At 51.7% G+C, this 11631-nt stretch overlaps 1 protein-coding gene across 2 annotated transcripts; it reads left to right on the top strand.

The window, feature by feature from the left end:
- Positions 1-1691: 1691 nt before the first annotated feature.
- BATF2 (basic leucine zipper ATF-like transcription factor 2) lies at positions 1692-10847 on the top strand. Of its 2 annotated transcripts, XM_508537.7 has the most exons (3): positions 1692-1855; positions 4244-4345; positions 8980-10847. In XM_508537.7, exons 1-3 carry the CDS (start codon positions 1817-1819, stop codon positions 9661-9663), a joined length of 825 nt encoding a protein of 274 aa, XP_508537.2. In that variant the 5' UTR covers positions 1692-1816; the 3' UTR covers positions 9664-10847. The 2 variants fall into 2 exon arrangements, with proteins under 2 accessions (XP_508537.2, XP_009421720.1); XM_009423445.3 differs by lacking the exons at positions 1692-1855; positions 4244-4345 and adding an exon at positions 8515-8718.
- Positions 10848-11631: the final 784 nt, after the last annotated feature.

Genomic DNA, 11631 nt, shown 5'->3' with positions numbered 1-11631 from the left:
CCACCCAGGCATTTTAAATTAGGAGCCTGCATTAATAATCTTAGAATCCAGAATATGACACCACAAATTTCAGGAGGGGGAATCTTTGCCACATAGTACTTTACAATATCCCAAGAGCTTTCTTCTCATCTCATTCTTTCCCATCTTCAAAACAACTGTCAAATAGGTATCATTTCTTTGTGATCACCAGCATATCTTTGAAGACACTGAGGCTCCAGGTGATAAACTGGGTGAGTGGAGTGCCAGGACGGAGAGTCAAGTCTTTTGTCTCTGAAACCCAGACTTGTTTTATGCCTGGTTCTAGGGATAGCAGGGGACTGCACTCTCCACACCTCTGCCCATAACAGGCATCACTAATCGATCATGGTGTGGCAGACATTGCTAATCAACTGCAGTACTCTTTTTTTACTAAGCTCAGAGGTGTCCATGAACTCTTTAAAACAACATTCCAGCCACCATCACCTATCAGAAGATCATATCTGTATTTGCCATTCTTGTGATACCACATCATCAGCCATGAGCCCTCAGGTCTCAGGTACAACTCCAAGATGCTCTAGTCACCAGACCATAGGACTCTACATACTGCATGCATGCTGTTCTTGGACAGGAATTACTGGCCCCTCTGGCCCCCAAACAGATGCCCCATCCAAGTGTCCCTCTTAGAGTTACAACAAGCATGCAGGTATGCCCGGGGCTTCAGAGTTTGCTAGGTCTTTATTTTTTAATTTTTAATTAATTAATTTTTTTTGAAACAAGGTCTTGCTCTATTGCCCAGGCTGGAGTGCAGTGGCACGATTATAGCTCACTGCAGCCTTGAACTCCTGGGCTCAAGTGATCCTCTCATCTCAGCCTCCTGAGTAACTGGGAATACAGGTGTGTGCCACCATGCCCAGTTATTTTTTTTATTTTTAATATAGATAAGGTCTTGCTATGTTGCCCAGGCTGGTCTCAAACTCCTGAGCTCAAGTAATCCTCCTGCCTTGGCCTCCCAGAGTACTTGGATTACAGGCATGAACCACTGCATCTGGCCTAACAAAATTGTTTTTATCCCCACTTTACAGATTTGGAAACAAACACAGATGAAATTACAAACCCAAGTCACATAGCTTGGAAGCTGGGCTCCTAACCACTGGACATCAATCTTTCCACTGCTTCGTGGTCTGTTGTATGAAAACAGTAATGTATCCATCTGTTCTATCCAACAGCCGTTGCTTAATTTTGCAGACATGCTTCCATAGTGGTCTCAGAAGGTTTGGGGGTGGTTGTATTACCTGGCTTAGTTCCTGCAATGAGCCTGGGAGTGGGTAGTTGTACCATCCTCCAGCCCATACCCTTACAGATGAGAAAACTAGGGCTCAGAGAAGGAGAGTCACTTTCTGAAAGTTGGACAGCTCCAATGTGTGCTGTGATCCAGAGTTCCCCCAATTCCAGAGCTCAAGGGCTCTCTCTACCCCACATGAGCATCGGTCCCCACTGGCTTCTTCTCTCATCTCAGTCCCTGGCCGCCTGTCCTCCCTCCCCTGGAACACCCTCCTCATACCTGGCCTTTGGTCTACCCTCCTCTCCACCCTCCACCATCCTCTTTCCAGAGAAGGGGCCCAACCGGAAGGCCAGTTCATGTTAGGAAATTCTAGCCACGTGAGCAAGCCTGAGCCAGGGATTCTGAGCAGCTGGTGGCTTTAGGAGAAACTGAAACTTGGCCCTCTGGGGGCGGAGTGGCCACTGGGGATTTAAAGAGCTGCCACTTCCTTAGGCCTCCAGAGGGCACTGGGAAGTCACAGCTGCTGAGGGACCACTCTGCTCCCCCGCCTAAGCCATGCACCTCTGTGGGGGCAATGGGCTGCTGACCCAGACAGTGAGTACAGGGGATTGGGGATCGGGGATGAGAAGGGGAGCTGGGATCCCGTCCTCAGTGCCCAGGCAGTGAGGGCTGCAGTCGGGAGCTCCTAGTCCCAGCTCTATACTCTGAGCAGTGTGACAGAGGGCTCTGCATGCCCCTCTCTGGGTCTCACTTTCCTCCCCCGAAGTCGGGATTGGATTGGAATGAGTTGTTTCCAGCTCTCACATTGCAGATCCAGCCTTCGGTTTAGAACTTGGCCTCTGTGTACTTGCTCTCTCCTAACGTACCTGGTCCCCCCTCACTACACTCACAGCAGCCTTTCCTTCCTTCTCCAAATAACCCAGGCTGGCTCATGCCTGTAATCCCAGCCCCTTGGGAGTCTGAGGCCGGCAGATAACATGAGGTTAGGAGTTCAAGATCAGCCTGGCCAACATGGCGAAACCCCATCTCTACTAAAAATACAAAAATTAGCCAGGTGTGGCAGGGCACGTCTGTAGTCTCAGCTACTCGAGAGGCTGAGGCAGGAAAGTTGCTTGAACCCGGGAGATGGAGGTTGCAGTAAGCTGAGCTCATGTCACTGCACTCCAGCCTGGGCGACAGAGAGAGACTCTGTCTCTATAAAATAAAATAGGCCGGGCTCAGTGGCTCACACCTGTAATCCCAGCACTTTGGGAGGCTGAGGCGGGCAGATCACCTGAGGTCAGGAGATTGAGACCATCCTGGCCAACATGGTGAAACCCCGTCTCTATTAAAAATAGAAAAATTAGCTGGGCGTGGTGGAGGCGCATGCCTGTAATCCCAGCTTCTCAGGAGGCTGAGGCAGGAGAATCACTTGAACCTGGGAGGCGGACGTCGCAGTAAGCCAAGATCACGCCACTGCACTCCAGCCTGGGCGACAGAGACTCTGTCTCAAAATAAAATAAAATAAAATAAAATAAAATAAAATAAAATAAAATAAAATAAAATAAAATAAAGTAAAGTAAAATAATAAATAAATTCCCTGGGCCATGGTTTCCCTTGGAGGCTCTGCTTATCTCACAGGAGCCCCCTTCACTCACCGTGGGTCCTGTCTCAGCCTTTAGTTTCTTGGTGCCCCAGTGTCTACAGTGAGCCCGCTGTGGACATGGCCCAAGGGAGCATATGGCCAGGATGGAGCTGTGGCAGGAGCCTAGGAGCATTCAGAATCTGCAGCCAGGGCGGCCAGGGCCTTGCCTGAGGTCCTTACCCTCAAAACACATACCCCAGAGAGACTGGGGGCGGGGGCTGGGCTGTGAGCTCTCCAACAGTCCCTCTTGCTCTGACTTTGCAGAGCTCTGGATATTTGGGTAAAATATTTTATCTAAGTTTCATTGATCCCAGGGTACAAGGTGGTCACAACCTTTGAGTCCACTCTTCCACCGGAATAAACCCTTCATTCATTCATCCTTCGCTACCACCCCACTACAATGTGAGCAATTTCAGGGCAGGGATTTGTGTGTATTTTGTTTGCTATCGTGTCCCTCTAGCTTACTGCCTGGAACATAGTAGGTGCTTATACATGTTTGTTGAGTAAGTGAATATCTGCTTTGGGCTTGAGCTGGGCATGAGCACAGAGAACCACATCTGCCCTCATGGAGCTCACAGTTAGGAAAGTTCACACCTTGGTGTGGAAATCATGGCAATGAGAAGAATGGAAGCTGAGCTTTATGGCACGCCGGCTCTGGGCTGCCTGCCGCATGGGCTTTAACCCTCTGCTGTGGTGCTTCCATTGCAGGGATGGGGCGATTGGGTTCAAGAATATGGGGCTCGTTTGGGCGCGGTGGCTCACACCTGTAATCCCAGCACTTTGGGAGGCTGAGGCTGGTGAATCACCTGAGGTCAGGAGTTCAAGACCAGTTTGAGATGAGCCTGGCCAACATGAGGAAACCCCATCTCTACTAAAAATACAAAAATTGGCCAGGAATGGTGGCAGGTGCCTGTAGTCCCAGCTACTTGGGAGGCTGAGGCAGGAGAATTGCTTGAACCCGGAGTCAGAGTTTGCAATGAGCCAAGATAGAGCCGCTGCACTACTCCAGCCTGGGCAACAGAGTGAGACTCTGTCTCAAAAAAAAAAAAAAAAGGAAAAAAGAATGTGGGGTTTGAAGTTGGCTCTGTCTGAGTTTGAATCTCAGGCTTCCCATCTTCCCTGCTTGCCCTCCCACCCTCCACATGAGCGGTGAGCAGGACACAGGGGTGAGGCTGGCGTTCCAACAAGGTGTGCAGTGCCTGCTATAGGGGGTGTGGGTGCCAAGGGAGCTTCTGGGAGATAAAAGACCCTTGGGAACTTGACTCAAGGGGAAAGACTTGGCTTTACAAATGGCGGGCCAGGACGGAGGGCACAAGGCCTGGCTGGGCCCCCTGAGTCCTCTGCCTCATGCCCCACAGGACCCCAAGGAGCAACAAAGGCAGCTGAAGAAGCAGAAGAACCGGGCAGCCGCCCAGCGAAGCCGGCAGAAGCACACAGACAAGGCAGACGCCCTGCACCAGGTGTGGACAACCCCTAACCCCTTTCCTTGTCTCTGGCTCCACTTACTGGCCCAGCCACCTCTTCTCCATCCCACCTTTGAGCAGACCTCCCCCAAACTCCTGTATTTTTCTAGGTCACCTGAGTTTGGGATGAGAAAAGGGTCCTGTGGCTGACATTTGGAAAGTTCTGGGTGTTGAGTACAAACCATGTGCCAGGTACACACCAGGCTCCAGGGACACAAAGGGTCATCCTCAGCCCAGCCGTGTCCTAAGGTGTCCACAGTCTAGGGGAAGGAAGACAGGAAGTGGAGGCAAATAGGGAGACCCCAACACAATGGCCAGCTGAGACACTGGTTAAAATGCAGATTCCAGGCTGGGCACAGTGGCTCACACCTGTAATCCTAGCACTTTGGGAGGCTGAGGCTGGAGGATTGTTTGAGCCCAGGAGTTCAAGACCAGCCTGGGCAATATAGTGAGACTCTGTCTCTACAAAAATTAAAAAATAGTTAGCTGGGCGTGATGGTGCACACCTGTAGTCCCAGCTACTCAGGAAACTGAGGCAGGAGGATCGCTTGAGCCCAGAAGTTCAAGGCTGCAGCGAGCCATGATTGCACCACTGCATCCAACCTGGGCAACAGATTGAGACCCTGTCTATAGAAAAAAAAAAGTGGATTATTCTTCCTCTGCCAGGTCCCACCTTATGAGGCCAGGTGGGCCCAGGGACCTGCACGGTGATTTGTGATTAATCACCTGGGGGTCAGAATTCAGGAGGTGACCAAGACCATACTGTGAGAACTCTGGTTCAGGGTTAAAATGGGCAGGGTTTCCAGTCCCAGTTGCAAGTTGCTTCCTTTACTGAGCTTCATGCTCATCTGAAAATACCATAAACAGTGGCTTAAACAATAGACATTTATTTCTCACAGTTTTGGAGGCTGGGAAGTCCAAGATCAAGGTGCCAGCCAATTCAGTTCCAGATGAGGGTGCTCTTCCTGACTTGTAAGTGGCTGCCTTCTCGCTGTGTGCTCATGGCCTCTCAGTGCACGTGAGAGGACAGAGTGATCTCTTTCCCTTCCTCTCCTTTTTGGGATTTTTGTTGTTGTTGTCATTTTTGAGACAGAGTCTCGCTCTGTTGCCCAGACTGGAGTGCAGTGGCGCCACTTGGCTCACTACAACCTCTGCCTCCTGGGTTCAAGTGATCCTCCTGCCTCAGCCTCCTGAGTAGCTAGGATTACAGGCATGCGCCACTACGCCCACCTAATTTTTGTATTTTTAGCAGAGACGGAGTTTCACCATGTTGGCCAGGCTGGTCTCAAACTCCTGGCTTTAAGTGATCTGCCCGCCTCAGCCTCCCAAAGTGCTGGGATTACAGGCGTGAACCACTGCACCTGGCCCCCTCCTTTTTGTTTTAATTTTTTATTCATTTATTATTTATTTATTCTTTCTTTTTTATTTCTTCATATTCTTTATTTTTTAATAGAGATGGGGGTCTTGCTATGTTGCCCAGGCTGGTCTTGAACTCCTGGGCTCAAGCAATCCTCCCACCTCCATGTCCCAAAGTGCTGGGATTACAGGCGTGAGCCACCATGCCTGGCCTCTTCCTTTTTTTTTTTGAGAGGGTCTTACTCTGTTGTCCAGGCTAGAGTGCAGTCCACGATCCTGGCTCACTGCAACCTCAGCTTCCCAGGCTCAAGCGATCCTCTCCACCTCAGTCTCCCGAGTAGCTGAGACTACAGGCATGCACCATCACACTTGGCTAACTTTTGTATTTTTTGTAGAGACAGAGTTTCTCCATGTAGCCCAGGCTGGTCTTGAACTCCTGGACTCAATTGATCCACCTACCTCGGCCTCCCAAAGTGCTAGGATTACAGGCTTCAGCCACCGCTCCCAGCCTCCCTCCCTCTTCTTATAAGGCCACCAATCCTATCAGATTAGAACCCGATCCTGTATCCTAGGACCTCATTTAATCTAAATTACCTTCTAAGAGCCTTATCTCTAAATGCAATCACATCGGGGGTTATGGCTTCAACACATAAATTTTGTAGGGAACACAATAGAGTCCATAGCACATAGGTAGTGGCATTGAGTGGTCTAAAGAGGAGATGAGCCAGGCGCGGTGGCTCACGCCTATAATCCCAGCACTTTGGGAGGCTGAGGTGGGTGGATTACTTGTTGGCCAGGAGTTCGAGACCAGCCTGGCCAACGTGGTAAAACCCCATCTCTACTAAAAATACAAAAATTAGCCAAGCATTGTAGCTAATTAGGCAGCCCCAGTAGCTGGGATTACAGGGATGTGGTAGCTAATTAGCCAATCCCAGTAGCTGAGGCAGGAGAATTGCTTGAACCTGGGAGGTGGAGGTTGCAGTGAGCTGAGGTCGTGCCACTGCACTTCAGCCTGGGAGACAGAGAGAGACTCTGTCTCAAAAACAACAACAACAACAACAAAAAAAGGCGATGAAGCCTGAGCTTAAGGACAAATGGGCGTTTTCCCAGAGGATGAAGGTAAGAAAACGCATTGCGGACAAATGACACAGTGCTGGCACAGGCGTGGGGAGCAGCACCCTGTAGACCAGGTGAGAGTGAGGACTGGTGCTCAGAATGGTGCCTAGGAGACCCACGCATCCGTTTATTCCTTCCTTCTGGAAATGCCTATTGAGCGTCTCCCGTGTGCCAGGCACATTTCTAAGCACTGGATATAGAGCTGTAGACACAGTAGACAAACGCCCACCCCAGCCCCACCCACAGGGCTCATATTCTCCTGGGGAAGCCAGACCCACAAACAAAAAGTCCCTAGAGTGGTCAGGATGTCAGATGGTGTTAAATCCTGTTGGGAAAACTAAAGCAGAGAAGAGGGAAGGGACGAAATTGAAATTGTTACTCCTTGAGCCTCCTGAAGGTGGCAAACGAATGAATAAATGAATGAGTGAGTGACTCCGTTCCTGGAGGTGAGTTGAAGCCTTTGGAGAATTTAGGTGAAGGGTGGCTTAATGATACATTTTAGAAATGTCCATCATTCCGGCCAGGCACATTGGCTCACGCCTACAATCCCAGCACTTTGGGAGGCCAAGGCTGGCGGATCACGAGGTCAGGAGTTCGAGACCAGCCTGACCAACATGGTGAAACCCCATCTCTAGTAAAAATACAAAAATTAGCTGGGCATGGTTGTGCACACCTGTAGTCCCAGCTACTCGGGAGGCTGAGGCAGGAGAATCGTTTGAACCTGGGAGGCGGAGGTTGCAGTGAGCCGAGATTATGCCATTGCACTCCAGCCTGGGCGACAGAGCAAAACTCTGTCTCAAAAAAAAAAAAAAAAAAATTCATCATTCCACATGTAGAAACCAGCGTGGGAATGGGGCTGGTGGCTTTCAGGCTGAGTCCAGGGCCGGGCGCGGTGGCTCACGCCTGTAATCCCAGAACTTTGGGAGGCCGAGGCAGGCAGATCACGAGGTCAGAAGATCGAGACCATCCTGGCTAACATGGTGAAACCCCGTCTCTACTAAAAATACAAAATATTAGCCAGGCGTGGTGGCGGGCGCCTGTGGTCCCAGCTACTCAGGAGGCTGAGGCAGGAGAATGGTGTGAACCTGGGAGCTTGAGCTTGCAGTGAGCCGAGATCGAGCCACTGCACTCCAGCCTGGGCGACAGAGCCAGACTCCATCTCAAAAAAAAGAACTTTGAGTCCAGGGCCAAAACCACATTTTTATGCAAAACATCTTTGCAACTTCTTCTTTCAAAGTGTCCAGAAAAGGGGGTGGGGGGACTGAAGGAAGTCGTTCAATTTATTCAGCCCTGTGAGATGTGGATATAAAATTCTTTCTGCATTTTTACCATTACTGTCATCATAAATGGTTATTTAGAACTGCACATTGATTGTGTCTCAGGGGTTCTCAGAACCGGCGTTCAGCAGAACAGAACTTAATAAATGCTGATTCAGGGATGCAGAATCGAACACACTCATGCTGTCAACCTGTAAAACAATCCCCTGAATCCTCCCACAGTGCTCGTAGGGGCGAGTTCTGGGCCCTCAAAAGGGCAGTGGCAATAAGCAATCTAGGACAGAATGACATCAAGGTTGCCACGGGAAGGCCCTGTTGGGATTTGCACAGAGAAGGGCGGCGGAAGGGTGTCCAGGCAGAGGAAACAGGAAATGTGGCCGGGAAGCAGAGTTCATGTGAGGGTCAGGAAGGGAGGGGAGCAAGAAAGAAGGCGAGAGAGAGGAGACCGGAGGTCTGAGCTGCGGCCACTACACAGGCCTGGAATTCTACCACAGGGAATTTGGTGGGCGCCTCTAAAGGGCTTTAACCTGCAATTAATGACATGGTTGCTGAATGGCTCCTGTGGGCAAGAGAATAGGTGGTTTGGGGGACACACGGGTTGGAGGCCCGTGGATATCCCAGGTGAGAAATGGCACCGGCTCAGGGCACTAGTGGTGGGATGAGAGCGCGCGGATCTGAGCCCCCTTCAGAGGGTGGGACAGGGGAGACTTGGTAGGTGGTTATGAAGGGCTGGCCAGAGAGTGGCCAAGAGACCCCACTTGGCTATTCCAATGGTGGTGGCATCTTTCTCCTGAAGTTGAGGACCCTGGAAGGGGCTAAGGCTCATGCGGGGCCCCTGACACTGGCTGAGGTTCCCCTCCCCGCCCATCTGCTTGTCTGCAGCAGCACGAGTCTCTGGAAAAAGACAACCTCGCCCTGCGGAAGGAGATCCAGGCCCTGCAGGCCGAGCTGGCGTGGTGGAGCCGGACCCTGCACGTGCATGAGCGCCTGTGCCCCATGGATTGTGCCTCCTGCTCAGCTCCAGGGCTCCTGGGCTGCTGGGACCAGGCTGAGGGGCTCCTGGGACCTGGCCCACAGGGACAACATGGCTGCCGGGAGCAGCTGGAGATGTTCCAGACCCCGGGTTCCTGTTCCCCAGCTCAGCCGCTCTCTCCAGGTCCACAGCCTCATGATTCTCTCAGCCTCCTCCAGTCCCCCCTGCCCTCACTGTCCCTTGGCCCCGCTGTGGTTGCTGAACCTCCTGTCCAGCTGTCCCCCAGCCCTCTCCTGTTTGCCTCGCACACTGGTTCCAGCCTGCAGGGGTCTTCCTCTAAGCTCAGTGCCCTCCAGCCCAGCCTCACGGCCCAAACTGCCCCTCCACAGCCCCTCGAGCTGGAGCATCCCACCAGAGGGAAGCTGGGGTCCTCTCCCAACAACCCTTCCTCTGCCCTGGGGCTTGCACGTCTGCAGAGCAGGGAGCACAAACCTGCTCTCTCAGCAGCCACTTGGCAAGGGCTGGTTGTGGATCCCAGCCCTCACCCTCTCCTGGCCTTTCCTCTGCTCTCCTCTGCTCAAGTCCACTTCTAACCTGGTCTTCGGAGCTGGGTTGGCCCCTTCTTTGGGCTCAGGAAGCAGCCTTAGCACACGGGCCTCTCCTCCCTCGCTACTGGGTGCTGCCCTGCGTGGCTGACCAGCTGGCCCAGGATTTCACAGTCGAAAAGGAAGCCACCACTGATGCCTCCCACTGTGACAGGCCCTGTCACCACCAATATCTTATTTCAACCTCACAGTTGACCTGAGAAATCGAGATTATCACTCCACTTTTTCAGACAAGGAAACTGAGGCTCAGGGAAGCCAAGTGACAAGTCCAAGGTCACGAAGACTTTCTTGGAGCTCGAAACACCACCCTCTGCTCCTCCTTCTCCTGTCCTGGCCCAGGCATCCTAGGGGCTGAAATCCTGGAAACCGTGGGCTGGTGTGAGAAGGTTTGCATGCTCAGAGCAGAGAAGGGCTCTCCCCGCTGCTTCGTGATTCCAGGGCCAGAGCCATGCAGTCCCAGAAACCCCAACCTAGCTGGGGCAGGTCCAGAGTCCAAGCCCTGGTGGGTAGAGGCCAAGCAGAAGCCCTGAAGTGGACTCTTGCTTCCCCTAGTAGTGTTTTCAGTGCCAAGAAGCTGAAACTGTGAGCTGGAGTTGGGGAGAGGCCTGGAAGAGGACCATCTGGGATTTCTACAGCCTGGGTACCCATAGCCACACCAAGGCTTCTGGGAGATTCTGCAGGGTCAGCTTTCCAGGCTGTTCCCAAATAGCTCCCTGCCTCCCCACTGCCCCTAAAGCCACAGCAGAAGAGCCATTCATCTCATAAACAAAAAGGAAGAGGAAAGAATGAGGAAGGACTCTGTGCAACGTTATTTGCAGGCAGGGATGGGCTTGTACCTGACAGCACCCACCCCTGTGTGGCCCCCAGGCCCCCATCACCCTCAGACCCCTCCTAAGCAGTTCCCTCATTGCTCTTTGGCCTAGGCTGACAGCAGGAAGAGCAGGGCCCAGGACCCGGTGGAAGTTCAGTTTTGGTGTCTGCTTCAAGAGGGGGTTTTACACTCTGATTCCAGGACAAGCACTCTGAGGCGGGTGGGGGAGAGAAACCCTGGCTCTTCACCCAGGTTTCACACACATGTAAATGAAACACTATGTTAGTATCTAACACACTCCTGGATACAGAACACAAGTCTTGGCACATATGTCATGGAAATAAAGTGTTTTGCAATCTTTTCTGCTTTGCCTAGTTACTTAAACCTCTCTTTGTAACCTACAGAGTCTTTGAAAAAAGAGAGAATAATAGAGATGGGCAACCCCTCATGAACCAGCTAATTAATCTCCCTCCAATACTACAGATGAGGAAACTGAGGCTCAGAGATGAGACGGACTTGCGCAGGTGTATTAGTCAGTGTTCTCTAGAGAAATAGAACCAATAGTGTGTGTGTGTGTGTGTGTGTGTGTGTGTGTGTGAAGACAGACAGAGAGATTTTTTTTTTAATGTTGTTTTTTTTTTGAGATGGAGTTTCACTCTTGTCACCCAGGCTGGAGTGCAATGGTGCAATCTCGGCTCACTGCAACCTTCGCCTCCCGGGTTCAAGTGATTCTCCTGCCTCAGCCTCCCAAGTAGTGGGGATTACAGGTGCCCACCACCACACCCAGCTAATTTTTTCCTTTTTTTGAGACAGAGTCTCGCTCTGTCGCCCAGGCTGCAGTGCAGTGGCGCAATCTCGGCTCACTGCAAGCTCCGCCTCCCGGGTTCACGCCATTCTCCTGACTCAGTCTCCTGGACTACAGGCGGCTGCCACCATGCCCGGCTAATTTTTTTTTGTGTGTGTGTATTTTTAGTAGAGACAGGGTTTCACCATGTTAGCCAGGATGGTCTCGATCTCCTGACATTGTGATCCGCCTGCCTCAGCCTCCCAAAGTGCTGGGATTACAGGCATGAGCCACCACACCCAGCCTCAGCTAATTTTTGTATTTTTAGTAGAGATGGGGTTCCACCATGTTGGCCAGGCTG

The sequence above is a fragment of the Pan troglodytes genome, chromosome 9 (assembly GCF_028858775.2).
Source record: "Pan troglodytes isolate AG18354 chromosome 9, NHGRI_mPanTro3-v2.0_pri, whole genome shotgun sequence".
NCBI lineage: Eukaryota > Metazoa > Chordata > Mammalia > Primates > Hominidae > Pan > Pan troglodytes.
This window is presented reverse-complemented; position numbering and strand designations above follow the sequence as displayed.